The 24,415-nt window shown below is 37.7% G+C and overlaps 1 protein-coding gene across 33 annotated transcripts in view; it reads left to right on the top strand.

The window, feature by feature from the left end:
• ZZZ3 (zinc finger ZZ-type containing 3) overlaps positions 1-24,415 on the top strand; it is a 110,203-nt gene that overhangs the window by 76,811 nt on the left and 8,977 nt on the right. For 19 of the 33 annotated variants that reach the window (XM_089300471.1, XM_070078215.2, XM_051857570.3 and 16 more), the window contains 8 exons: positions 7,398-7,536; positions 10,393-10,540; positions 10,623-10,738; positions 11,795-11,866; positions 13,118-13,219; positions 13,508-13,603; positions 15,502-15,654; positions 24,242-24,376. In XM_089300471.1, the coding sequence (XP_089156597.1) occupies positions 7,398-7,536; positions 10,393-10,540; positions 10,623-10,738; positions 11,795-11,866; positions 13,118-13,219; positions 13,508-13,603; positions 15,502-15,654; positions 24,242-24,376 (961 nt within the window). Of the gene's footprint in view, positions 1-7,222; positions 7,287-7,397; positions 7,537-10,392; positions 10,541-10,622; positions 10,739-11,794; positions 11,867-13,117; positions 13,220-13,507; positions 13,604-15,501; positions 15,655-24,241; positions 24,377-24,415 lie in introns of those variants that run through there. The other 14 variants (XM_089300472.1, XM_070078222.2, XM_070078233.2 and 11 more) reach the window with 4 other exon arrangements.

A 24,415-nucleotide genomic window follows, 5' to 3' on the forward strand; every position in this document is an offset into this window, starting at 1 on the left:
ATTAATGGGTTATCTTAGCTGTAGGATGACGTTATATTCCTCCAGAGAGGATTGCCTTTGTATCTGTGGTGCATTGCTGGAGCTGGGAATGGGCAGAACCACTGCCTTAACTTTAGTGCTTGGGGCCTTGTTGGTGCCAAGCAGGTTGAGCCTCTGCTTGAAACACCACATCCTATATATCCACCTACCAGTTGGAGTTCTGGCTGCTCTGCTTTGAATCCAGCTCCCTGCTAATGCACCTGAGAAGCCAGTAGATGATGACCCAAGTGTTTGGGACCCTGCCACCCATGTGGGAGACCAGGATGCAGTTCCTGGCTCCTGGCTTCAGCATAGTTCAGGCGTATGTAGACCCTCTGTGCCTTTCCCTCTCTCCCTCTGCCTTTCAAACAAATAAATCTTCGCAAACAAACCTATGGTTGTGGCTTGGCTGTGCCGTGGCCACCAGGATAATAAAACCTGGGGTAGTAAATACCTATTCTTTCCTCAATCCCAAGACAGCTGTTCTTGGACATGAGAGTGGATCTTACCCTGATGACTGCATCTTCTGCCTCCTAACCAAATGAAATTCAGAAAATTGAGCTCAAGTTTGCATGATTCAGTACCTGCCTTCAAGACAAAAGCCAGTGTAGTGCTGTGTTTGCTTCTCCCAACTTACTCCTTCACTTAGATTTTAGCCTGTTAATAAAACACTAGTATCTGGCTAGTTTTACACTTTAAAAAAATTATTATTTATTTGAGAGGCAGAGTTAGAAAGAGGGAGAGACAGAGGTCTTTCATTGCTGGTTCACTCCCCAAATGGCTGCAATGGCCAGAGCTGGGCCGAGGTGAAGACAGGAGCCGGGAGCCATTAGTTTCTTCCAAGTCTCCAGCATGCGTGCCGGGGCTCAAGCACTTGGGTCATCTTCCACTGCTTTCCCAGGCCATTAGCAGGGAGCTGAATCAGAACTGGAGCAGCCAGGACTGAAACCGGCACCCATATGGGATGCCGGCACTTCAGGCAGAGGCTTAATCTACTATGCCACAATGCCAACCCTAATTCTACACTTTAAAGAGAAACAAGTAAGTGTGCTTTTCTTTACTCATATTAATTCAGAGTTTTTAGTTATTGTCAATATAGGATTGATGTTTATTCCGAGAGGGGATATCAGAGGATTAAGTATTAGTTACTGTCTTATACGCTATCATAAAAAACTTTGTGATCATCCTCAAATAACTTCTAGATTTTCATTGAAAGTGAGTGGGAATTAATTTATGAATTATTGAATTTTCAGTTCCTGTAGACTCAGCCCTTAATGAAGGATTAGAAATAGGAATGGGCATTTGCCTCAGCAGTTAAGATTCTGCCAGGGATGCCTGCATTCTATATTGGTGTGCCTGTGTTCAAGTTCCTACTCCACTTCCTAATGAGGTTCCTGCTAATGTATATTCTGGGAAGCAGCAGGTGATGGCTCAAGTACTTGAGTTCCTGCCACGCATGTGAGAGGCCTGGATGGAGTTCTTGGCTCCTGGCTTTGACCTAACGCAGCTCTAGCTGTTGTAGGAATTTAGAGAACAAACCAGCAAGTGGAAGATTCTATCTCTCTCTCTCTCTCCCCTCTTACCCTCCCTCTCCCACTCTCCCCTTCTCTCCCTCTCTCCCTCTCTTGCTCTCTCCCTGTCTCCCTCCCCCCACCCCACTTTCTCTCTCTTTCAAATAAATAAAAACAAGTAAAACCTACACAGAGGAATACAAAATGTACAACTCATATCACCAGAAACATAATTTTTAAATTATATGTTCTGCTTACATAAAAATAAGTTTAGTGAAACCTAGAAAGTTTAGTATTTTTGGAGAAAATGGAAATATAACATTTTCTTGAAATGAAAGGGTAGTTAAGGTAGATTGAGGCATTTCCTCCCAAACTGATAAATTGCTAAAATGGCTAGAATTTCTAAAAATTTCTTTAGAGGCAGAGAGAGAAACAAAGGATTCTTATCTTCTGATTCACTCCCTGCACTGGGTGGAAGCCAGAAGCTGGAAACTGAGTGCATGTCTCCCACGTGGTAGAAGAAACGCAATTTTTTGAGCCATCACCACTGTGTCCCAGTGTCTGCATTAGCAGGAATCTGGAGTCAGGAGCCTGAGCCAGATATTGAATATGGAATATGGGTACTTTGATATGGGTTTGGCCATAGGCAAGCTAAACTCCTGCCTCACTAGAATTTATTTCTAAGATGATGTGATTGTTATTTGTTTCAAATTAAAAAATTTTTTTTATTTGAAAGGTAGAGGGTCAGAGAGAGAGACAAAGACAAATCTTCCATCCATTAGTTCACTTCCCAAATACTGGCAACAGTTAGGGCTGGGCCAGGTGAAATGAAACATCACCTAGTGCCTCCCAGAATGTGCATTAGCAGCCAGCTGGAAGCAAAAGGGGAGACAGGACTTGACCCCACTCTCTCAGTGGGCCCCTCAAGTGGCGTGTTAATCATTGTTTGAAATGCCCACTTCCATGTTGGTAATTCTTAAGAACTAGTTTACTGTATATAGTTTTGTCCTGTTGAGAATGAAATCCAACATACATATCGTATAGTTCTTTCACTTATTTCTTTGTGCTTACCAGTGCATATTTATACATACATGTAACATTAGTTGACTCATAAATTTTTCAATGTCCCTTTCCTTTTCTTACAGTGTAGCTAAAGAAATATATTTTTTCATGTCTTCTTACTTCCTCGGGTTTTCAGTGTGTTTAATCAGCTCTGTTCATAGGGGAATCAAGCTGCTCTTTTCTAATTGCAAAGTATGATGAAGAGCTCATTGTTTTCATTTAAGAAAATTATAAAGCAGAGCAAAACTTAAAATAATAGAAGTATCTATGTACTTTTAAATTCATCATCATCAGTTAACAGCTTAGCATTACAACATTTGTTTTCTTTCCCCTTTTCCCTCCATTTTGGTGTAATACACTTTTCCTTTCGCTGAGCCATTTAAAAGTAGGTTGTAAACACGTCACTCTTATACTTCAGTATATTTCTCTTAAATGCAAGGGTTATCCCTGCATATCCTTAATACTATTATCATACTATACCAATTTACTGTTGGTTCTGTAATCCACAGTTTGTTTAAATTCTTCCATTTTTTTTCTCCCTGAGAATCTTATCCAACATTATGTATTTCACTTGCTTTTCATTCCCCTCTGTCCATTAGTCGAGAATAGGACTTGGCAGACTTTTTCTTACAGTTTCATTCATAAGTAATTTAGACTTTGTAGATTATGTGGTTTACATTGCAGCTACTTTATTCTGTCTGTTCTCTAACTCAGTGAATATGGTTATGTTCTAATAAAGTTTCATTTATAAAAACAGACAAGCCATATTTAATAGACTGCTGATCTAGAATAATAACATCCCTTTTTCTTCTTGTTTTTGGTCTCTAATGATGCTATTTAATGACAGTTTCAAGAATCAGGACAATTTTTTTGGCAAATTTCCCCCAATTTGGATTTTTTAAAAATGTTCCTATATTAGTTTTTTAAGATTTCAGATATACATGTAATATTAAGAGTTATTTCCACAGAGAAATTTAAAATTAGATTCTTAAAAAAGATTTTAGAGAGGTTAAAAATAAAATCTTTGCTTTTTTCTATGTCTGTCTCTCCATCCCTTCTTTCCTCCTGCCCTTCCTTCCTCCTTTACATTTTCTCTTTATTGAATACTCTGTATGGGATATTACTGCCTAGAAATTGGGCAATAAAATTAACTGCCACAATATCTTTCATTTATATCAGAATTCTTACTTATGTGCTTTTTCATACAAATATTTTTATATTCACAAAGGTGAATGAAGGATTCAAGAGTATTTGGATAGTGAAATATAGTGAAAATAGCTTAGATATAGAGTTGAAGGACAATTATTTTAGCCTGACATAATTCCAGTATATACAAAATGAAATTTCCTATATTGCATCTTGAAGACATGGAACAAAAGGAAAGTTAACAATTTATTGTCATAGTTGAATGCAGGTTTTTTTTTTTTTTTTAGCATTATATAAGATTCAGCTTTAGAACTGGATAATAAATACTTTTGATACATTTTATGGGAAAGCTGTGCCTTTAGTTCTAGTTTTTCTTTATTTTTTTAATATTTATTTATTTGAGAGAGAGAGAAGAGAGAGATCTTCCATCTGCTGGTTCACTCCCCAAATAGCTGCAACGACTGGAGCTGAGCTAATTCAAAGCCAGGAGCTTCTTCCAGGACTCCTTGGGTGTGGGAATCCAAGCATTTGGGTCATCTTTGCTTTCCCAGGCCATTAGTAGGGAGCTAGATCAGAAGTGGAGCAGCCAGGACTTGAACTGGTGCCCATATGGGATGCTTTACCTGCTATGTCACTGAGCCAGTCTCTCTAGCTTTTCCTTTAAGGTAATTAGTTTAAATTCAGAATATTTTTAAGTTTACAAAAGAGGGGCCGGTGCTGTGGTGCAGCATGTTAAAGCTCCAGCCTGCAGTACCAGCATCCCATATGGGCACTGGTTCGAGTCCCAGCTGTTCTACTTCTGATCTGGCTCCCTGCTAATGCTACAGTGGAAGATGGCCCAAGTCCTTGGGCCCCTGCACCCACACGGGAGACCAGAAGAACCTCCTGGCTCTTGGCTTCAGGTTGTCTCAGCTCGGGCTGTTGTGGCCGTCTGGGGAGTGAACCAGCAGATGGAAGACCTCTCTGTACCTTTCTCTCTCTGTAACTCTGTCTTTCAAATAAATAAAATATTTTTTAAAAATTTACAAAACAAATTGTGAAGTACAGAGTTAAAGATTTCCTATATCCCTCACACTCAGCTTCTCCTGTTTTTATTATGTTAGTATTTGTCAGTTGTATAATTTTTTAAAGTTATTCTGTTCATAGCTGTTAAATAAAGCTTGTAATAATGTTCTGTTGGATGTTTTCATTTCTTGGCTGAATATTCTCAGAGTTTAACCAATCCTCACGTCACCACTCCACCATGAATTACTAGTATGGCAAGTTCCTAATCTTAGCAAGTTCCTAAGTCTGTGATTTGGTTTCCTTATCTTTAATGATTTGTCTATCATGTTGTTTTTTAGGTGTTACCCAGTTTTTTTTCCCTTTTATTATGATTCCTTCCATATCTGCACAACGATGTGTATGGTGATCTTACTGGTAAAATCTCTTGAGTATTCTGGGAAATAGTTAAAATTATCTGGACAGAAGACTTGAAATTCACTGTTTTCTTACAATCTTTTCATTATTCTGGGCTTTAAGTCTTTCATTTATTTTAGGCCTTCCAATTTGATAATCATTTTGTCTTAAGTAAAATTGGAATTGGAGAGTTACACTTTTTTGTTCTTTTTGTTGGACCTACTATTTAGAGTTCTATTAGAGTAAATTTGTTTATTGAGTAAATTTGTTATAAAGTAACAAAATGAGGCATTTCTTTCCAGTGTCAGTTTGCTCCTAACATAATAAAGGACAGCTGCCTTTGTAACTTTTTCCAAGCCTCAGCTTATTTTTTATAACTCTGTTTTTACGTGTCTTTGTTAATTGTTACTGTGTCTATTATACCAGTTAGCTGAAAGTTTAATATACTCAAGTCTTTTAAAGGGATTTATTTTAAAGGCGAAGTGAAAGAGACACTCCATCTGCTGGTTTAGTCCTTAAATGGCTGCAACAGCCAGGACTGGGCCTGGTGTGTGGGGCAGGAGCACAGATACTTGGACCACGGCCTCTGCCTTTCCAGGTGATTAGCTTTCTTGAACCAGCACTCCCAACATGGGATGCAGGTGTCCCAGTGTGGGACTTGACCCACTGCATCACAATGCCTGAAGTGTGCAGCTGTTGCTTAAAACAGGGATAGAGGCACCATGACAAGTTTTTGATTATATTTAGTTAGTGGGGTATGAGTTCAGAAGGTGAAGTGTGGAGTTAGGAATACTGGGGGGGAGAGTAAAGTGTTCTAGTATCCAACTTGTTACCATAACCCTAAGGCTGAGCCTTGGGTGAGCCTGCTTAGTAGAAACAGCCAGTGGAGACAGAGTTTCTGTACTACTTTGTATTCTGCAAAGCAAAAGGCAGCTTAGGGAAAGCAAGTTCAGATGTAACTGCTAACTTATTCAGGATTGACTTAGTACAACCCTAGTGTTTGCTTCAGAATTCTAGCTTTTAAGTGAAATATCACTAGCTTGCACGGAGTCTTATCCTTCATTGTTAGCAATTTCACCTTAATTTTTAAACATTTCATCATAGATGAGTTAACATGGATTTGAAAATAACACATTTTAGGCAGGGGGGCTGAGAGTTTTATAGAGAACATCATGTGGTAATTAAACTATGGCTGTGAGCCTCAAAATTGCATTGTTTCATTCTTTTTATTTCTACTAGTTTGCTAACTTCTGAACTTGGGTGATTTAGTATGTTTTCTGGTTGCACAGAAATGAATCCATTTATCTTTTCATTCAAAAAGATATATATTGAGCATCTGTATGCTGGGAAGTGTGCTGCACATATGCTAAACAAAACGGTGAACTGATGTGTTTGCCATTATAGCATTTGAAGTCTAGTGGGAAACAATGGATTTTATTGGAAGCTGTTAAGAATAGTTGTGCTTTGTTAATATTTAAGGACTCAAATCACTTAGCTTAAAGTGAACTTGGAGTGATTTTTTTTTGTTCTTTTTGCAAAATGTACTTGAACATTTAGGCTTTTTACCCTGAATATATGTATTCAGGGTATGTATGCACACATATGTGAGATTTCAGGGTGTGAGGCATTGGATTTGTGCGGGTATAAAAATGTTGTGCTCAGTGGATCTTTGCAGACAGGGAAATAAAAATATCTTTGTGGTCTTACCTATAAATGCGTAATTCTTAAATGTTGAGAATATGTAACAGACTTGTTGCTGGAAAAATAAATTTCTAAAATTGGATGTAGAATAATAGAACATAGAGAACCATGAGACTTAAGATCATGTCTGAATTGTGTGACAGTGTCCTGTGATGTGCTTAAGATCCCTTATTCCAGCAGAGTACTGTAGAGTGACTGAATTTGATGGCCCCTCCTAGTGCTAAAATTCTATGATTTTACTTTTTTATTCAGCAGTTTCATAATGACTTTGATTATTGGAAAATCAAGATGCTTTCTTTTTTTCTGTACTTGTTCAGGTTCAAGAATTAAAAATTTAAGATGGGGAAAGAAGCCTTTGGTTTCTCTAACTGATATTTTCTGACTAGGTACTTCATAAACTCAGGAAGACCTCATTTATTCCCAGTAATATGTCTTACTAAACTCTTTCAGGTAACTTTAAAAAAGACTGTGTGACTTAATAGTAGATCCTGGTTTGAACTCAGTTGTGATTTATGCTCTTACTAGGAAATTTTAGTGAGATATTTTTCTTTGTCTCTGTAGTTATCAGAGACTGTTACAGACGATTGCTGTACTCGAGGCTCAGCGTTCTCAAGCAGTCCAAGACCTTGAAAGTTTAGGCAAACACCAGAGAGAAGCTCTAAAAAATCCCATTGGATTTGTGGAAAAACTCCAGAAGAAGGTATACATTGAGTATTTTTTAGAATCTGTATAAGATTACTTGGTAATGAGAGAATTGAATTTATTCTTCCTATGTGGGTGTATACTTTTTAAAAAAATTTTTAATTTTCCTCCCTTCTGTAATTAAGCATCCTATTGAAGGCAGTGTACCACCTTCTTCCACCCCTGCCAAACACACCATAAAACATACAGAAATGAAAGGCGCTGGGAAATGTTTTTGGGATATTTGAATGAGAACTACTCAAATAATGTCATAATTTTTAGTTATTTTCCTGTTACCTTCTCTATTCTAGAGTATTTTCTCTATTCTGCCTTCAAGACATCAGGATTGCCAAGATAGAAAAAAAAAATATTGAAGGATATAAAGCTTTTTTGGGAGGTCGGGGGCTGGTACTTTTGCACATCAGCATATTGAGAGAGAAAACAATGGTGATAAAAGTATAAAATCTAAATGTTTTTAAGGTTGTAATAGCCTTTTTTTTTTAGTGGGAAAATTCCTTGTAATTTTCTGTTTTCCTTAAAATAATTTTTTAAAGATTGATTTATGTATTTGAAAGTCAGAGTTATGCAGAGAGAGAGAAAGAGAGAGAGAGAGGTCTTCCGTCCGATGGTTCACTTCCCAATTGGTCACAATGGCTGGAGCTGTGCTGATCTGAAGCCAGGAGCCAGGAGCTTCTTCCAGGTCTCCCACACGGGTGCAGGGGCCCAAGGACTTGGGCCATCCTCTACTGCTTTCCCAGGCCACAGCAGAGAGCTGGATCGGAAGTGGAGCAGCCGGGTCTCAAACCGATGCCCATATGGGATGTCGGCACTTCAGACCAGGGTGTTAACCCACTGCGCCACAGTGCCAGCCGCAAAACACAGTTTTCGCGTTTGAGAGTTAACTGTTCAAAAGTGATACAAGTTTTTATAATGATTGCCTTGGTATAAAATATGGAGATTATCTAAGTGTGCATTTTGAGCTGAAATAAATGTCTAGATTTAGGGAATCAGTAACTGCCCAATAAACTTAATAGAAATAATATTATCAACATTGTATGAAAAGATTAAAACTGAATAATTTTGTTTACCTTAATAAAAATCATCTTGTGTAATTTGACAATTTTCATCGTTATGAATTACCTGTTTCTGATGAGCTACAAAAGCAGTATACCAGGTGTTGAGGGAACAACCCTGGGACCTTCATTTCATTAGATGTAATAACCTTATTTGGATTTTTTATATTATTTACCTGGCAAACATTCTGTTCTCTATGTTTTTCCAGAAAACATTGCATATCGTAATAAATAAACAGTCTGTGTTAAAACTATCTGTTAAAACTCAAGGTTTTTTGAGCTCTACTGTACTTTCTGTTAAAATGAGGTCACCTTGAATGTTCATTGATTATGCATTATTAATGTGAAACAATTTGCTGGTGTAAAAAGATACATTTTTTATAGTGGTTTATTACAATGAATTCAACTAAACAGGTAGTGCTTGAAAAGTAAATCTTAATAAAAAATACATTAACCTTAATTTTGTTTTACTTGTATTCCCATGGAGGCAAAAGATGCAATTTGGCATTTTCTCAACATTTATTTGCAGTTGATTATTTGCTGGTTCTTCATTTCTAGGTTTAGTTTAGAGCTGAATTTCTTTTCACTTTATTTAAGAAACAGAGATGTGATGTAGACTATTTTAAGATTTTTTTTTCAAATACACAGAAGTATTTTAAAACTTGATACTTTAATTCCCATGAAAGCTTATGAGAGATCTTCCGAGAGTTTATGAGAAACACATTATAAAAAAACATGCATGAATTTCAAAATACTTTTGCAACAAAGGAATGTGTCTCTTAATTCCATTTTCCATGAACTTTTTGAGGTACCTCCTAAGTTCCTGAGAAAGAAATTTTTCTACTAGAGTTAATTAAGTTTAATATGTTTGTTTCTCTGTTTTTGCTCAAGCATGCTTAATTTGCCTAGGTTTATCATTAGTTAAGTTGTTGACATGTGATCTCTTTATTTTAGTGGGCATCTCAAAATTCTCAATTGAAATGAATGGAACTTGTATTTATTAGTAAATAGAATATAGGAAACATTATGGCTTTTTAGTTTTATTTGATTATGCCATCATTATTTTAAAAGACATCTCCTAATTTTATACAATTGTAAATTTTATTAGAGTAATTGTGTTATGATAATATAGTATATAGTAAGCAAAATGAACATTAAGAATTCTTTGTCAAAATTAATTTTCTGGCCAATTTCATCATTTGTGACCTGCTTTTTTTTCTTTTTTTTTAATTATAAAGCTGTACTTTGGAAATTTATATTTATTAAATAAAAATTAAAAAAATTATAAAGTTTAAATACATAGAGAAGTTGAAAGTATTGTGAAATTAACACACATATACACACCATCTAGATTCTGCAACCACCATTTTACTTTATAATATATTTAATCCTTTTATCATTATTTTATGAATAAATCATGAACATGGAAGTACATCTAAAGTTAATTCTGTTGCAGTCAGAGACATTTAATATGCTGTTGCTAGATACTTTTTTGTTTTGGTATTTGTTTAAAATGTGTTACTAATATAGTACAGTATGTCTGCATGGTTCAGATTTGTTATCTAAAAGTAGTACTTACATTTTGCTGAATTCATTTTTCCTTTTATTATTATCTTTAGAATTTAATGTTTAGTTTTTCTCATCTTAATTAACTTTATTGTCTGTTGACTTCAAAGAGTGAATAGAAATGTTTAGTTGATTATTTGGATTTGCTGTCATCTGAAAATTTGATTATAGTTTATTATTTTTTGAATTAAATTTAAATAGTCACTTGGATTTTGTTGCTGTTGGTTTTTTTTCAGGCTGATATAGGGCTTCCATATCCACAGAGAGTTGTTCAGTTGCCTGAAATTGTATGGGACCAATATACCAATAGCCTTGGAAACTTTGAAAGGGAATTTAAAAATCGTAAAAGACATACTAGGAGAGTTAAACTAGTTTTTGATAAAGGTAAGAAGTTATGTAAGAATTTAAATAAAAAAAATCTGACATTGTCTTACTTGCTTAATTCTGTACATGGTCTTGTTTTTAGTAGGTTTACCCGCTAGACCAAAAAGTCCTTTAGATCCTAAGAAGGATGGAGAGTCTCTTTCATACTCTGTGTTGCCTTTGAGTGATGGTCCAGAAGGCTCACACAGTCGTCCTCAGGTGAGCAGTATGAAACATTGGAGTAGGAAAATTTGAATTGTAGATGAAATGTTTTAACATTTTACAGGTTTATGATTTTTAAAATTAAAGCAGTCTTTAACTGGAACATGATCTTTGAAGTTTGGAGAAGCACATTGGAGTCCCATCTTGCTCCCTGTGGAGCCTTAGATATCATTTATGTTATGTTAAAATCTCCAAGTTACAGTTTCCTCTAATATTAAATGAAATTAATATTACCTATATTGTAAAGTTATTGTTAGGATTCAGTGGGTAGATACATTGAATGTTTCTAGTCCAGTATTTGACACACAGTATTGACCCTAAAAATTACAATGACTTTTGGTGTATAGTGGAATATTAACCAGGATTTAAGGCCTATACTTGTGACCATTAGATGAACCTAACCAGACATGTTAATTTTCCCACTTTAAAAATGATTTTGTTTATTTAAAAGGCAGAGTTACAGAGAGACTGGGAGAGAGAGAGAGACCTTCCATCTGCTGGTTCACTCCCCAAATGGCTGTATAGGTCAGGGCTGGGCCAGGCTGAAGCCAGAAGCCAAGAACTCCATTCCAGTGTCCCATGTGAACAGCAGGAGCTGAAGCGCTTGACACATTGTACCTGTTTAGGACATATTACACTACTTTCCAGATCAGAAGTGGAGCAGCAGAGTCAGTGTCCAGAGTCTCGGATGGCGCTGCCACACTGTCATCACCCCCCTGCTTTTTTTTTTTTTAAGATTTTATTTATTTATTGAAAGGCAGAGTTAGACTGAGAGAGTTTTCCATTTTGAACTCCCATTTTCTTATTTTCTTTTCTGTAAAATGAAGTTGCTGTCATCTACATCACAGGATTACTAGGATTATAAAATCAAATTAACTACAAGAATGTAAGAGCATTTTATAAATAGTAAAAACTGATGTTTACCTTTAGAAAATAAATTTACTAAAATATGTTGAAATTCTTTAAAAATTTAACAATTTGTATGTTATTTGGCTTTATCAAAAGGTAGTCTTTATTATTGTCCCTTTGACGAAAACCTTGTTTTATGTGCAGATGATAAGAGGCCGCCTTTGTGATGATACCAAACCAGAAACATTTAACCAACTGTGGACTGTTGAAGAACAGGTAATATTTTAAATTGTGTATATTTTAAAAAAAAGTTGTTAATATTAGAGTCAGTGCATTATGAGCCAAGTACATATTGTTTATGGAATCCCTCTTAATCATGAGTTTAAAATATTTAGCTATATTTGTACATACTCTTCTTTACACTAAAAGACTTTTTGGATCTTGAGAATATGTCAACCCCTGTTTGGGGATAATTTTTAAAGGAAGCCTGAGTTTCGGGAGTGGTGTGGAGTAGTTGTTTTGTAATCCAGATTTCTGGGGTTAGGGGGTAGAACATGAGGCCAAGTAAGCAGAACTCAGAGTGCGTTCTTAATTTGTGTGTGGAGGGAATCTGGCAAGGCCATGGCAGTGTTCTCTCACATTCTGGCATACAGTTTAGGATTGTTTTTGGTATTAGGCTAGGATTGTTTGTGGGTGAAGTTTGAGACACATCTGTGACCCATATGGGGATTAACTCCATAGCTATAATGAGTTTAGCAGTTTATAAAAGGCTTTAGGAAACCTTTACTTATTTCAAGCATCCAGATTATTTTCCATATTTAAGACCCTGAAATAATTTAGGAGATGGGTTTTGAATACTTTGAATGGAGAACCACACAAGGAGGGGAAATAGCTCTTAATATTCTAAATCCAAATGAATTTGCATTTTTTGTTAAAAAGTATAGGGGAGAGCCTGGCATATTCCAGCAGGAAAAAGATAGTGGAAATCACTGAGCTGTGTAGAAGACCTGTTTACTTACTTATTTTCTGTTTTCTTGTGCTTTTTAACTTAAGTGAATTAGGTCTTTTTTTTTTTTTTTTTTAAGGTTATTTATTTTGAAAGAGAGAGAGACAGAAATTTTCCTTCCGCTGGTTCACTCCCCAATTTGGCTGCAATTTGGCTGCAAAGGCTGGTCAGGCTCCAGGAGCCAGGAACTTCTTCCCAGTCTCCCACGTGGGTGGCAGGGGCCCAAACACTGTTATTCCTAGGCCACTGGCAGGGAGCTAGATCAGAAGTGGAGCAGCCAGGTCTTGAACTGGCATCCATATGGGATGCTGGCACTGCAGGCAGCAGCTTTACCTGCTATGCCACAGCACCAGCCCCTGAGTCTTATTTTCTAACACAACCCCCAAGTTGTGGAAGGAGGATTACACTTGTATTACAATGTATTACATTGTATGACAATGTATTGTGAATGTATTTATTTATAAATTCAGTATTTCAGATTGAATAGTTGTTTTCTTAAATTTGGTCTTGTGCTTGCTTAGAAAAAACTTGAACAGCTACTCCTGAAATACCCTCCTGAAGAAGTAGAATCTCGACGCTGGCAGAAGATAGCAGATGAACTGGGCAATAGGACGGCAAAACAGGTACTTGAGGAGACAGCTGCGGGTCCTTGGCATGGTTTTGGTAGTTTTTGAATGAAGGCTAGCACAGCTGAATCAGCTGAGCCACCATATCCTTTTTAGCCATGGAGTGCTATAGTATGTGGTGTTAAATAAAAATGTATTTAGTGGCAATTTGAACTTATTCTAGACTTTATGATGAATTTTAAACTGTTAGCGATGATTGATTGACATTTACATTTTAATTTTTAAAAGCTACTTAGATATTCCGTACCATGTCATTATGTTAAAGGGCTTGTCATGTTTCTTTAGGTTGCGAGCCGAGTACAGAAGTATTTCATAAAGTTAACTAAAGCTGGCATTCCAGTCCCAGGCAGAACACCTAACTTATATATATACTCCAAAAAGGTAAACAGAAAATATTTGACAGTAAACTTCAAATTAAATTTATTCAATTTAGAATTGCTATGTAAATGTGTACATATTTGTCAGAGTTGTTTTATTTTAAAAATTATGTTTAGTGTAAGCATTTTATTGGGCATATGCAAAGGATAGGATTCTATTACTGGTACTCAGTGAAAATCACTGAGCTTTAATGATTCTTCATTACTGATGGTAATACTGAGCTGATGGTAGTGTTATTACTGATGGTAATAATAGTGAGTGTTAATGTTATGGTTGAGTGCTCTGGACCAAGTACTGTGCTATAACCTTTTTATAAATAAGGAAACTGGGATTTAGAGTATGTTGAGTAAATTGGTACCGTAGCTAGTGAGTCTAAGAACCACTAAGACTTTTCCTCTTTCCTATGCAGACCACCACATTAAAATGTAACTTGTGTTTTGTTGTAATTACAAAAAATGAAGACAACTAATTTGTTTTCTTTTACTTACTTTAATAAGTCATCCAATGCTGTCATCATCCTTTATTGAAGCTGACTCTTTTATCAGTCTTTTGAAGCTTGTTTGTTTTTTAATTTTTTTGAAGCTTGTTTTAATTTGCCAATTGTTTAAAGATTTTGGATTCCCACCACCCCAAATATAACATTACCTATAAATATATAGATTTTATCTTTTTAACTTCAGAAGGTTGAAACCCTGGTAACCAGTGTTTCAACCTAGTGGCTCTAATTATCCTGGTTAATTTCTGGGCTAATTTTTTAGCTGTGTTACGCACTTTTATGTGTTCAGTGCTAAGACTAGATGGATACTGGAGAAACCTGATTGTGTTATTTTGTGTATACTGTAGGTTGATATGCATTTTGGCTGTGATGTTAGCACAGCCACAGTCACAATATTTCCTTGCTATGGTCAGAGTTTAAATTTTGACACAGGTGAAATGATTGTTCTCGATGTAGCTGAGTTATTCTTTGTGCCTCTAGTACTGATCATGAGAGGCGGTCTGCATAGAGGTTGAGAGCGAGGGCTTTAGGATCATGTGGACCTGGGTTATAATTCTGGTTCTGCTATCTAACTGCAACACATTAAACAAGATGCTTAACCTTCTGTGCCTCAGTTTCTTCATCATTGAATTAGAGGTGAGAGTAACTGTAAGAATCTTATGTGTAGAAGATAGCATTGGCATAGAGTAAGCAACCAGTGTTAAGTAATTATTTTCAGTTATTCATCTTGGTGTAGAAAGTTTCCTTTTGCTGATTAGTTTCACACCTGGCTTTGGCCACTTAACTCTCTTCTGATCTTCTTTAAGATGACCACAAGAAGAGTTCAGTGCAGCTAATATTTGAATTTCAAAAGTGTGTTAAATATTATGGATACAAATATAAGCTAGACACTGAACCTGTGGTCTATTTTACAAGTGTTGGGGTATTTCCTCTATATCTTTTCCTTTCTTTCTCTCTCTCTTTTTTTGAGATTTATTTATTTGAAAGAGTTACAGAAAGAAAGAGATGGCTGCAATGGCCTGGGCTGGGTAAGGCCTAAGCCAGGGTCCAAAAGCTTTTTCCTGTCTCCCATGTGGCTGCTTGGGCTCAAGATTTTGGGCCATCTTCCACTGCTTTTCCCAGGCCATTAGAAGGATTGAAGTGGAGCAGCTGGGACTTGAAGTTTTGCCCATATGGCATGCTGGTGTCACAGGCTATGGCCTAACTCTCTATACCACAGTGCCATCCCGCCCTGTGGCCCTCCCCCGACTTTAAGGCTAGTTGTGCTTTTAAAATCCAGACAATAGCATCATAAAAGAAGATAGAAATGAAACACATCCAGTAGACTTGCTAAAAGTAACATTTCTATGTTTTTTATATCTTCAGTGACTTTCCTCTGTCTTAATCAATTTATTTTTTCATTTAGTCTTCATCAAGCAGAAGGCAGCACCCCCTTAATAAGCATCTCTTCAAACCTTCCACGTTCATGACTTCTCATGAACCACCAGTGTATATGGATGAAGATGATGACCGATCCTGTTTTCACAGCCATATGAACACTGCTATTGAAGAGGCATCCGTAAGTTATCTATTAGAGTACAGAATGAAAGGGCCATAGTTTTCTAATTATTCCTAGTCTTTAGGGAATATTGATTTCTTCTAACAAGTCAGATTTACAGTTTTTTAATGATGTACTCTAAACTTTAAAAAAAAGATTTATTTATTTATTTGAAAGGCAGAGCTGGTTTACTCCCCAGGTGTCCCCAACGGCTGGAGCTGTGCCAATCCAAAGCCAGGAGCCAGGAGCTTCTTCAGGGTCTCCCATGCAGGTGCAGAGGCCCAAGGACTTGGGCCATACTTTACTGCTTTCTCAGGCCCTAGCAGAGAGCTGAATTAGAAGTGGAGCAGCTGGGACTTGAACTGGTGCGCATATGTAATGCCAGCACTGCAGGGAGCAGTTATACCACTATGCTCGCCCACTCTAAACATTTTTTTGTAAAGAAAATTTCAAACATATATACAAGGGGCCGGCACCGTGGCTCACTTGGCTAATCCGCCTGAGGTGCTGGCATCCCATTTGGGCGCTGGTTCTAGTCCAGCTCTCTGCTGTGGGAGGGCAGTGGAGAATGGCCCAAGTGCTTGGGCCCCTGCACCCGCATTGGAGACCAGGAAGAAGCACCTGGCTCCTGGCCTCGGATCGGCGCAGCGCCAGCTGTAGCAGCCATTTGGGGAGTGAACCAATGGAAACAGGAAGACCTTTCTCTCTCTCTCTCATTGCCTATAACTCTACCTGTCAAATAAAAAAGTATATATATACATGAAGAGAGAATAGTATATTCAACCCACATATTCCCATTACCCAACAGTTATAGCTTATGGTGATCTGGTTTTCATTTATTCATTTATTTATTTTTAAAAGGTTATTTATATGAAAGAGTGACATATATATATATATATATATATATATAGAGAGAGAGAGAGAGAGAGAGAGAGAGAGAGAGATATCTTCTGTCTGCTGATTCACTTCCCTACAACAGCTGGGACAGGACCAGGCTGAAGCCAGGCGCCTAGAACTCTATCCAGGTGTCCCATAGGGTAGCAGGAACTCAAGTACTTGAACCATGATCTGCCGCGTTCACGAGCATTAGCAGGGAGCTAAATCAGAAGTGGAGTAGCTGGGAAGTGGCACTTTGATATGGGATGCGGGCATTGCAAGCAGAAACTTAAACCATTGATTGCTCCACAGTGCTCGTCCCTGGTTTTCATCTAATATTGCCTACACAACCCACTCTGCCCCATGTTATTCTGGAGCATGTCCTGTATGTTTCAAAATATGATTATCATGTCTTTGCAAAGGTAGTTCTTTATGTAATAAAATAGGTAGTGTGTTCACATTTTCCCCAGTCAGGATATCCTAAGTTTGTTTCCTTCAAATTTATTTGTATTGGTTTAGATCCAGATAAAGCCCATAAATTGTAATAGGTTTTTGTGTTCTTGTGCTCTTTTTTTCTATTTGCCCCTCATACTCTTTTTGTTGAAGAAGTGGGTCATTTTGTGCTGCAGAATTTACCACATTATGAATTTTATTGTTTGAGTATCCTTCATGTGTGTTTTTAAATAAATGTTTAAAAATTTTATTTATTTACTTAGAGTGCTTCTGTGTGCTGGTTCATTCTCAAATGCCCTCAATAGCCAGGGTTGGGCCAGCCAAAGCCAGGAGCCTGAAACTCATCTGTGTCTCCTACAAGCACTTGGACCATCACCTGGAGGGTGTGCATTAGTGAGAAACTAGACTTGGAAGCAGAGGCAGAACTCAAACCCAGGCACTCCAATATGAGATGTGGGAATGTCAAGTGACATGTTAACTTCTGTGCCAGATGCCTGTTCCTTTCCTGTCATGTAACTTGTTCCTCCTCTTCTTGAATTTCCTCTAAATTGACAGGTCTAGAGAATTGATGAGATTCATGTGTGTTTGTTAGAATGGGCAGGACTACTTCATGTATTCATTCATCTGTCTAATTCTTTGTCTTTTTTCTTTTTTTTTTTTTTTTAAGATTTATTTTATTTATTTGAAAGTCAGAGTTACACAGAGAGAGGAGAGGCAGAGAGAGAGAGAAAGAGAGAGAGAGAGAGAGAGAGGTCTTCCATCCGTTGGTTCACTCCCCAGATGGCCACAATGGGCAGAGTTGTGCCGATCCGAAGCCAGGAGCCAGGAGCTTCTTCTGGGTCTCCCACGTGGGTGCAGGGACCCAAGCACTTGGGCCATCTTCTACTGCTTTCCCAGGCCACAGCAGAGAGCTGGATCGGAAGAGAGCAGCCGGGACTAGAACCGGCGCCCATATGGGATGCTGACACTTCAGGCCAGGGCGTTAGCGCAGTGTGCCACAGCAGTGACCCCTCTTTCTCTTTTTTGACATAGCAGTCACTAACCATTGTGTTGGTCATTTAGTTTATTAAATATTATAAAATCATGATATTATATCATTTATTTGAGGGAATGTTCTATAAAGTAAGCCTCTTACCAACGTATTTGAAGGTACATATAGGAAAGGCATAATACTTTCTTGATTCTTTTACTTTATTATTTTTAAAATAATGAGTTAATTTGTCTTTTATCCTCCAAAGGTGACTGACGAACTTAAAGATTGGTGTTCTTATCTTTCATTTGCAGTTCATTGAAACAACACTGTTTGATCATTTGGAGACTAGTCAAGTTGACTTCTAAATTCTTATAATAAGTCTCTACTAGTGTTTAATAGCTTCCTTAATACTGTTTTGAAAAGGAAGACAGAGTCTCATCATGTGTATTTCCTGCCTTAGATCTAGAGTCAGTCCTGTTTTCTTTTATTGGGAATGGTATTTAGAGATTACATCCTGACTCTAGGACTGTTGCATGCTGCTGGATTGATTATTGTTTCTAGATCTGTTTACTGGATAGATCTGGAAAGTATATAGTGTTTTGTTTTAAGGTTGAAAGTCATTATAATCATGTGAATATTTTCATTTGAAGTTCAGTTTAAGAACTATAAGGTTTAACTCACTTTGCTTATCTTAAAAATGTGTCTGCTTTCCCCCGTGCAACAATCTATGTTTCCCAGGATATCAGCATCTTACTTTGTCGCCCACTACTCACAACAGTTTCAGAATACATACTACTAACACTACCATCAACCAAGGATTACTGAAAGCCAGTTTTTTTTCAGGCCTTTTTTTCTACCTTAGAATGTATCTTGCTACAGAAGTAAATTACATGAAATTAAGTTTTAAATAATTTTGGAATAATAATTGCTATCTGTATTGTTAACAATTAAATGCTAATTTTTGTTAATTCATTTCATTTGCTTTTCACTCATAAAGATTCCTTTTTGTTGCTGTTAATACTTTTTATTATTTTACTATTCCTGAAACTGCATTTTGTTGAGTTCCTAATGTTTTTCTCATTCCTTCATTAATGAACATAAAGGTTACTTTATATCTTTCTTAATTCTCTGATTATATGTGTATGGAAAAGGAGATTTTAATGAAAAGTCAGTAAATAAATGAACTCCTTTACTCTGTTTCTAGACTACTCAAGTATTGATTATATTATTTGCCTTTTATACTTGTTTTTAGAAAAATGGCTAATATCTGATATATCAAGGCATCTGTATGATTTATACTTATTATGATAGGAGAATTTTTTTTATTTTTAAAAGAGATTTAGTTATTTGAAAAGCAGAGTGACAGAGAGTGGGGAAAAGAGATCTTATGTTCACTACTCAAATGGCTGCAATAGACAGGTTAGGCCAGGCCAAAGCCAGCTGACGGCACTCCATCCTGGTCTCTCACATGGATGGCAGGGACCCATGAACTTGGGCCATCCTCCACTGGCTTCCCAGGTACAGTAGTAGGAGCAGAATTGGAAGTGGAGTAGCCTGAACTACTGTGACACAAGTGGTAGCTTAACCCACTGAGCCACAAGGCCAACCCCAAGAGAAATATTTATTTTAACCTTCAATATATTGGGCCCTGCTAGGATTCAGATACTTAGTTATGGACACCAGAAGTATTTTATTTTTTATTTTTTATTTTTATTTTTGACAGGCAGAGTGGACAGAGAGAGAGAGAGAGAAAGGTCTTCCTTTTGCCGTTGGTTCACCCTCCAATGGCCACCACGGCCGGCGCACCGTGCTGATCCGAAGCCAGGAGCCAAGTGCTTCTCCTGGTCTCCCATGGGGTGCAGGGCCCAAGGACTTGGGCCATTCTCCACTGCACTCCTGGGCCACAGCAGAGAGCTGGCCTGGAAGAGGTGCAACCAGGACACAATCCGGCGCCCCGACCGGGACTAGAACCCGGTGTGCTGGCACCGCAAGGCGGAGGATTAGCCTATTGAGCCACGGCGCCGGCGGACACAAGAAGTATTAGGAAGTATTATCTTTGTGTTCATAGATCTTTGTCTTAAAGGAAAGAAAAATGCATAAGCACATCAACAAATGACAAATTTTCAAAAGTGCTTCAAGGGAAAAATAAGTGCTATCATATTTATTTAAGAAGTACTTAGATTGGGAGTTCAAATGGAAGACCTGGCAGAGTGACAGTGAAGATGATACTTGAAGGATGAATAAAAATTAGTCAAATGAGCAGTGGTAGTAGAATAGTTGCAAGAAGTATGTTTTGACAGAATTGATAAAATATAGTAGATTCAATTTAATTTAACCTTTTTGGTGTTGATTTTTTTTTAAATGAGCCAGAAGTGTAGAATGGAAAATTTGTACATTTCAGTTTATCTTTGCAAAAGAGCAGTAGCTAGAGAGATTAAATGTGTGTAATTTATTCTACAGTTTGAAACCCTTATACCACTTTAGTCCCGTTTATGATATCTCCCTTCTAAGTAAATTTAAAATGATTATGACTTGGAAATCTGTTCATGAGAGAGGATTTAAAAAAATTTTAATTGTAAAATACACAGAATATAAAATGTACTGATATTTACCATTTTTAAGTATGTAGTACCGTAGTGTTAAATATATTTGCATTATCATGTAACCATTAACAGAACTATCTTTGTCCTATAAAACTGAAACTCTGAACCTATGAAACATTTCTTTATTCACCTCTCCTCCGGCCCCTGTCTTCCACTATTCTATTTTCTGTGTCGGTGAATTGGACTGCTGTAGGTACCTCATATAAGTGGAAGTATGCAATTAGCCCTCCCTAGCCATAGGTTTCACATCTGCAGTCAACCAGCTGTGGATTGAAAATAATTTGGGGGCAGCGCTAGCACACCAGGTTCTAGTCCCGATCGGGGCGCTGGATTGTGTCCTGGTTACCCCTCTTCCAGGCCAGCTCTCTGCTGTGGCCCGGGAGTGCAGTGGAGGATGGCCCAAGTACTTGGGCCCTGCACCCCATGGGAGACCAGGAGAAGCACCTGGCTCCTGCCATCGGATCAGCACGGTGCACCGGCCGCGGTGGCCATTGGAGGGTGAACCAACAGCAAAAGGAAGACCTTTCTCTCTGTCTCTCTCTCTCACTGTCCACTCTGCCTGGCAAAAAATAAATAAATAAATAAATAAAAATTTGAAAAAAAGAAAATAATTGAGGAGAAAAAAATTGCATCTGTACTGACTATTACAGGCTTTTTTTCTTGTTATTCTCTTCACAGCATTTATGTTGCATTAGGTATTGTAATAATGTAGAGAAGATTCAGAGTATATGGGAGGATTGTATAGGTTATTTGCAAATAGTATGCCATTTTATATTGGAGGCTTCAGCATCTTTGAAGTTTGGTGTCCACAAGGCATTCCTGGAATCAGCTCCCTTCTGGAGTCTGAGGATGGCTATATAATATTTGTCCTTTGTGACTGGCTTATTTCACTTAGCACAGTGTCTGCAAAGTTTATGCATTTTGTGGAATGTATCGCAATTTCTTTCTCCTTAAGACTAAATAATACTCTGTTATGTATACCACATTTTGTTTATTTCTTCATCTGTTGATGGGTAGTTGGATTTCTTCTATCTTTTGGTATCTTGAATGATGTTGCTGTGCTTTCAATTTTTTGGGAGGTATAGATCAGAAGTTGAATTGCTAGATTGTATTGTAATTCTATGGGTTTTTACATTAATTAATTAATTAGAACGGCAGAGAAAACCCCTTACCTGTTGGCTCACTCAGCAGTAACCCACAATAGCCAGGCCTGGGCCAGGACAAAGCCAGGAGTGGGGAACTCAGTCCAAGTCTCCCATGTGGGTGGCAGGGACTTAACCACTTACCTGCCACCTCTCAGGATATGCATTAGTAGGAAGCTGGAATCAGAAGTAGAGCTGGGACCCAAACCTAAGCACTCTGATGTGGGATGCCGATATCCCAAGTGGTGTCTTAACCTCTGCCTGCTCTTACTTTTGTTTTTGATAGTAACCATCCAGTTCGATGTGATATGATGTAACTTTTCTGAGTTGTGGTGACCAAATTTCATAATATCCTTACAGGGCTGGTGCTATGGTAGAGCAAATTAAGCTTCTGGTTAAGCCTCCCACATTGTGTATCAGAGTACCTGAGATTGAGTCCTGCCTCTTCTTTTAATCTAGCTTCCTGCCGATGCACCTGGGAGGCGGCATGCGATGGCCCAAGTACTTAGATTCCTGCCACCATGTGGGAGACTTGGATGGAGTTCCTGGCTCCTAGATTCAGCCTGGCCCAACCCCAACTGTTGTTGATATCTGGGGAGTAACCCAGTAGATGGAAGATCTCCTCTCCATCATTCTGTCTTTCGTATAAATAAATAAATAGTTTTAAAAAAAACATTCTTAGATTTAAAATGCAAATTTAAAATTTATAAGTATGTGTACTCTTTGCTTTTGCTTAAAACATCTGAGTTATTAAATTTAATTATAACATTTCTTACCCTATTTAATCATTTGAGCTACACCATATTTGTTTATACTATTACTTATGTTGTCTTTCTTAGTGGTGACATGCGAAGGTAAAAATTATTTAAAAACTTGAATTGACAAGAATTTGAAATGGGTGAAAGATAAAGATAAGGTAAAATGTGAAACTGTAAAGAATCTTTTATCCAGCTGCTTACGATAGATAGTTGGGAAACCACTGGGAGATTTTTAAGTAGTGGTGTGAACAGAGGACCAATCTGAGAAAGATTTTAGAAAGTATTAAGTACTGACAAGATTTGTTGGATTAGATTTACGAGTGAAAACATTAGGATAATTCTTAGATTTCTACCATGGGCTGCTGAGTGTTGAGACAAATTTAGGTTCAAATTACCCAACTCTGCAAATAATTAACTTTATGACATTGGACAAGTGTTATAATTGCTATAAATGTCAATTTCCTTGATGTAAAGTGAGCATAGTAGTTAATAGTTCCAAACAAAGCAGGGGAAATGAGAGGGGTTGGGTTGTTTGATTCAGGGTTAGAAAGCAGTGGAGTAAGGGTGAGTGAGTTGGGGATGCTTTTAGGAAATGGATGTCCATGCAACCAGACATTAGGTAGCAAAGGAAAGGATTGGATGCGGGGTGACAGAACATGGAATATAGAAAGAAGATACTGAGTAGAAATTGCAGTGGGGTTTTAAAAAACGTTATTTGCAGTGAGACAGTAAAGAAGAGGACAAAATGATCACATTGTGGGTGGGAAAATCTAAACTTTGTATTTTGGACATAAAATTCTTCCAGTGGAAGGAGGGTCCACAGTATCGCTGCTAGAGTGGGAGCCTGAGATGGGATGGAGAACTGGTATAAGAATGGATGCTAGAAATAGGGGACTGGGTGACTGTGGAGGTTCTGAAGTTGCCCACAATGACAAAAAGCATTCTCAGAATTTTTAAGATTTATTTATTTATTTGAAAGGCAGAGTTGCAGAGAGAGAGAAAGAGGGGGAGGGGAAAAGAGAGAGAAAGAGATACATCTTCCATCTGCTGGTTTACTTCCAATTGCTTGCTACCCACATAGGGGAACAATTTGGAGTTCTAGGTTCCTAGCTTCTGCCTGGCCCAGCTCTGGCTGTTGCAGATTTAGGGGAGTGAACCAGCAGATGGAAGACCTTTCTCTCTGTCTCTTTATCTCTCTCTCTAACTGCCTTTGTTTCTTTTTCTTTTTCTTTTTTTCTTTTTTTTTTTTTTTTCTTTTTTGACAGGCAGAGTGGACAGTGAGAGAGAGAGACAGAGAGTAAGGTCTTCCTTTTGCAGTTGGTTCACCCTCCAATGGCTGCCACGGCCGGCGCACCACGCTGATCAGAAGGCAGGAGCCAGGTGCTTCTCCTGGTCTCCCATGGGGTGCAGGGCCCAAGTACTTGGGCCATCCTCCACTGCACTCCCTGGCCACAGCAGAGAGCTGGCCTGGAAGAGGGGCAACCGAGACAGAATCCAGTGCCCCGACCGGGACTAGAACCCGTTGTGCCGGCGCCGCAAGGTGGAGGATTAGCCTAGTGAGCCGCAGCGCCGGCCTCTAACTGCCTTTCAACAACAGCAAAAAAGTCCTCCAAAACTGTTAGTGTCAAATATTGCTAATGTGTCACTAATTTTATTTAAATGTTGAAAGGTAAGTTATCTTAAAAGTGAAAAAAAGGGAAATTATCTTAAAAGTGAAAAATAAGATCTTGCAAATAGAAAGAGACTCTGTATCAATATTTCTTAAACTAACATTTTTGTGTTCTGGTTTGTTCTTTTCAAAAGGATGAAGAAAGTATTCCTATTATGTATAGGAATTTACCTGAATATAAAGAACTACTACAGTTTAAAAAGTTAAAGAAGCAGAAACTTCAGCAAATGCAGGCTGAAAGTGGATTTGTGCAGCATGTTGGCTTCAAGGTAAATTTTGCCTAATCTTCCTATTTAATTTTTGAAAAG

Source organism: Oryctolagus cuniculus, chromosome 7 (assembly GCF_051225735.1).
Source record: "Oryctolagus cuniculus isolate XC-2025 breed Fujian yellow rabbit chromosome 7, ASM5122573v1, whole genome shotgun sequence".
Lineage (NCBI taxonomy): Eukaryota > Metazoa > Chordata > Mammalia > Lagomorpha > Leporidae > Oryctolagus > Oryctolagus cuniculus.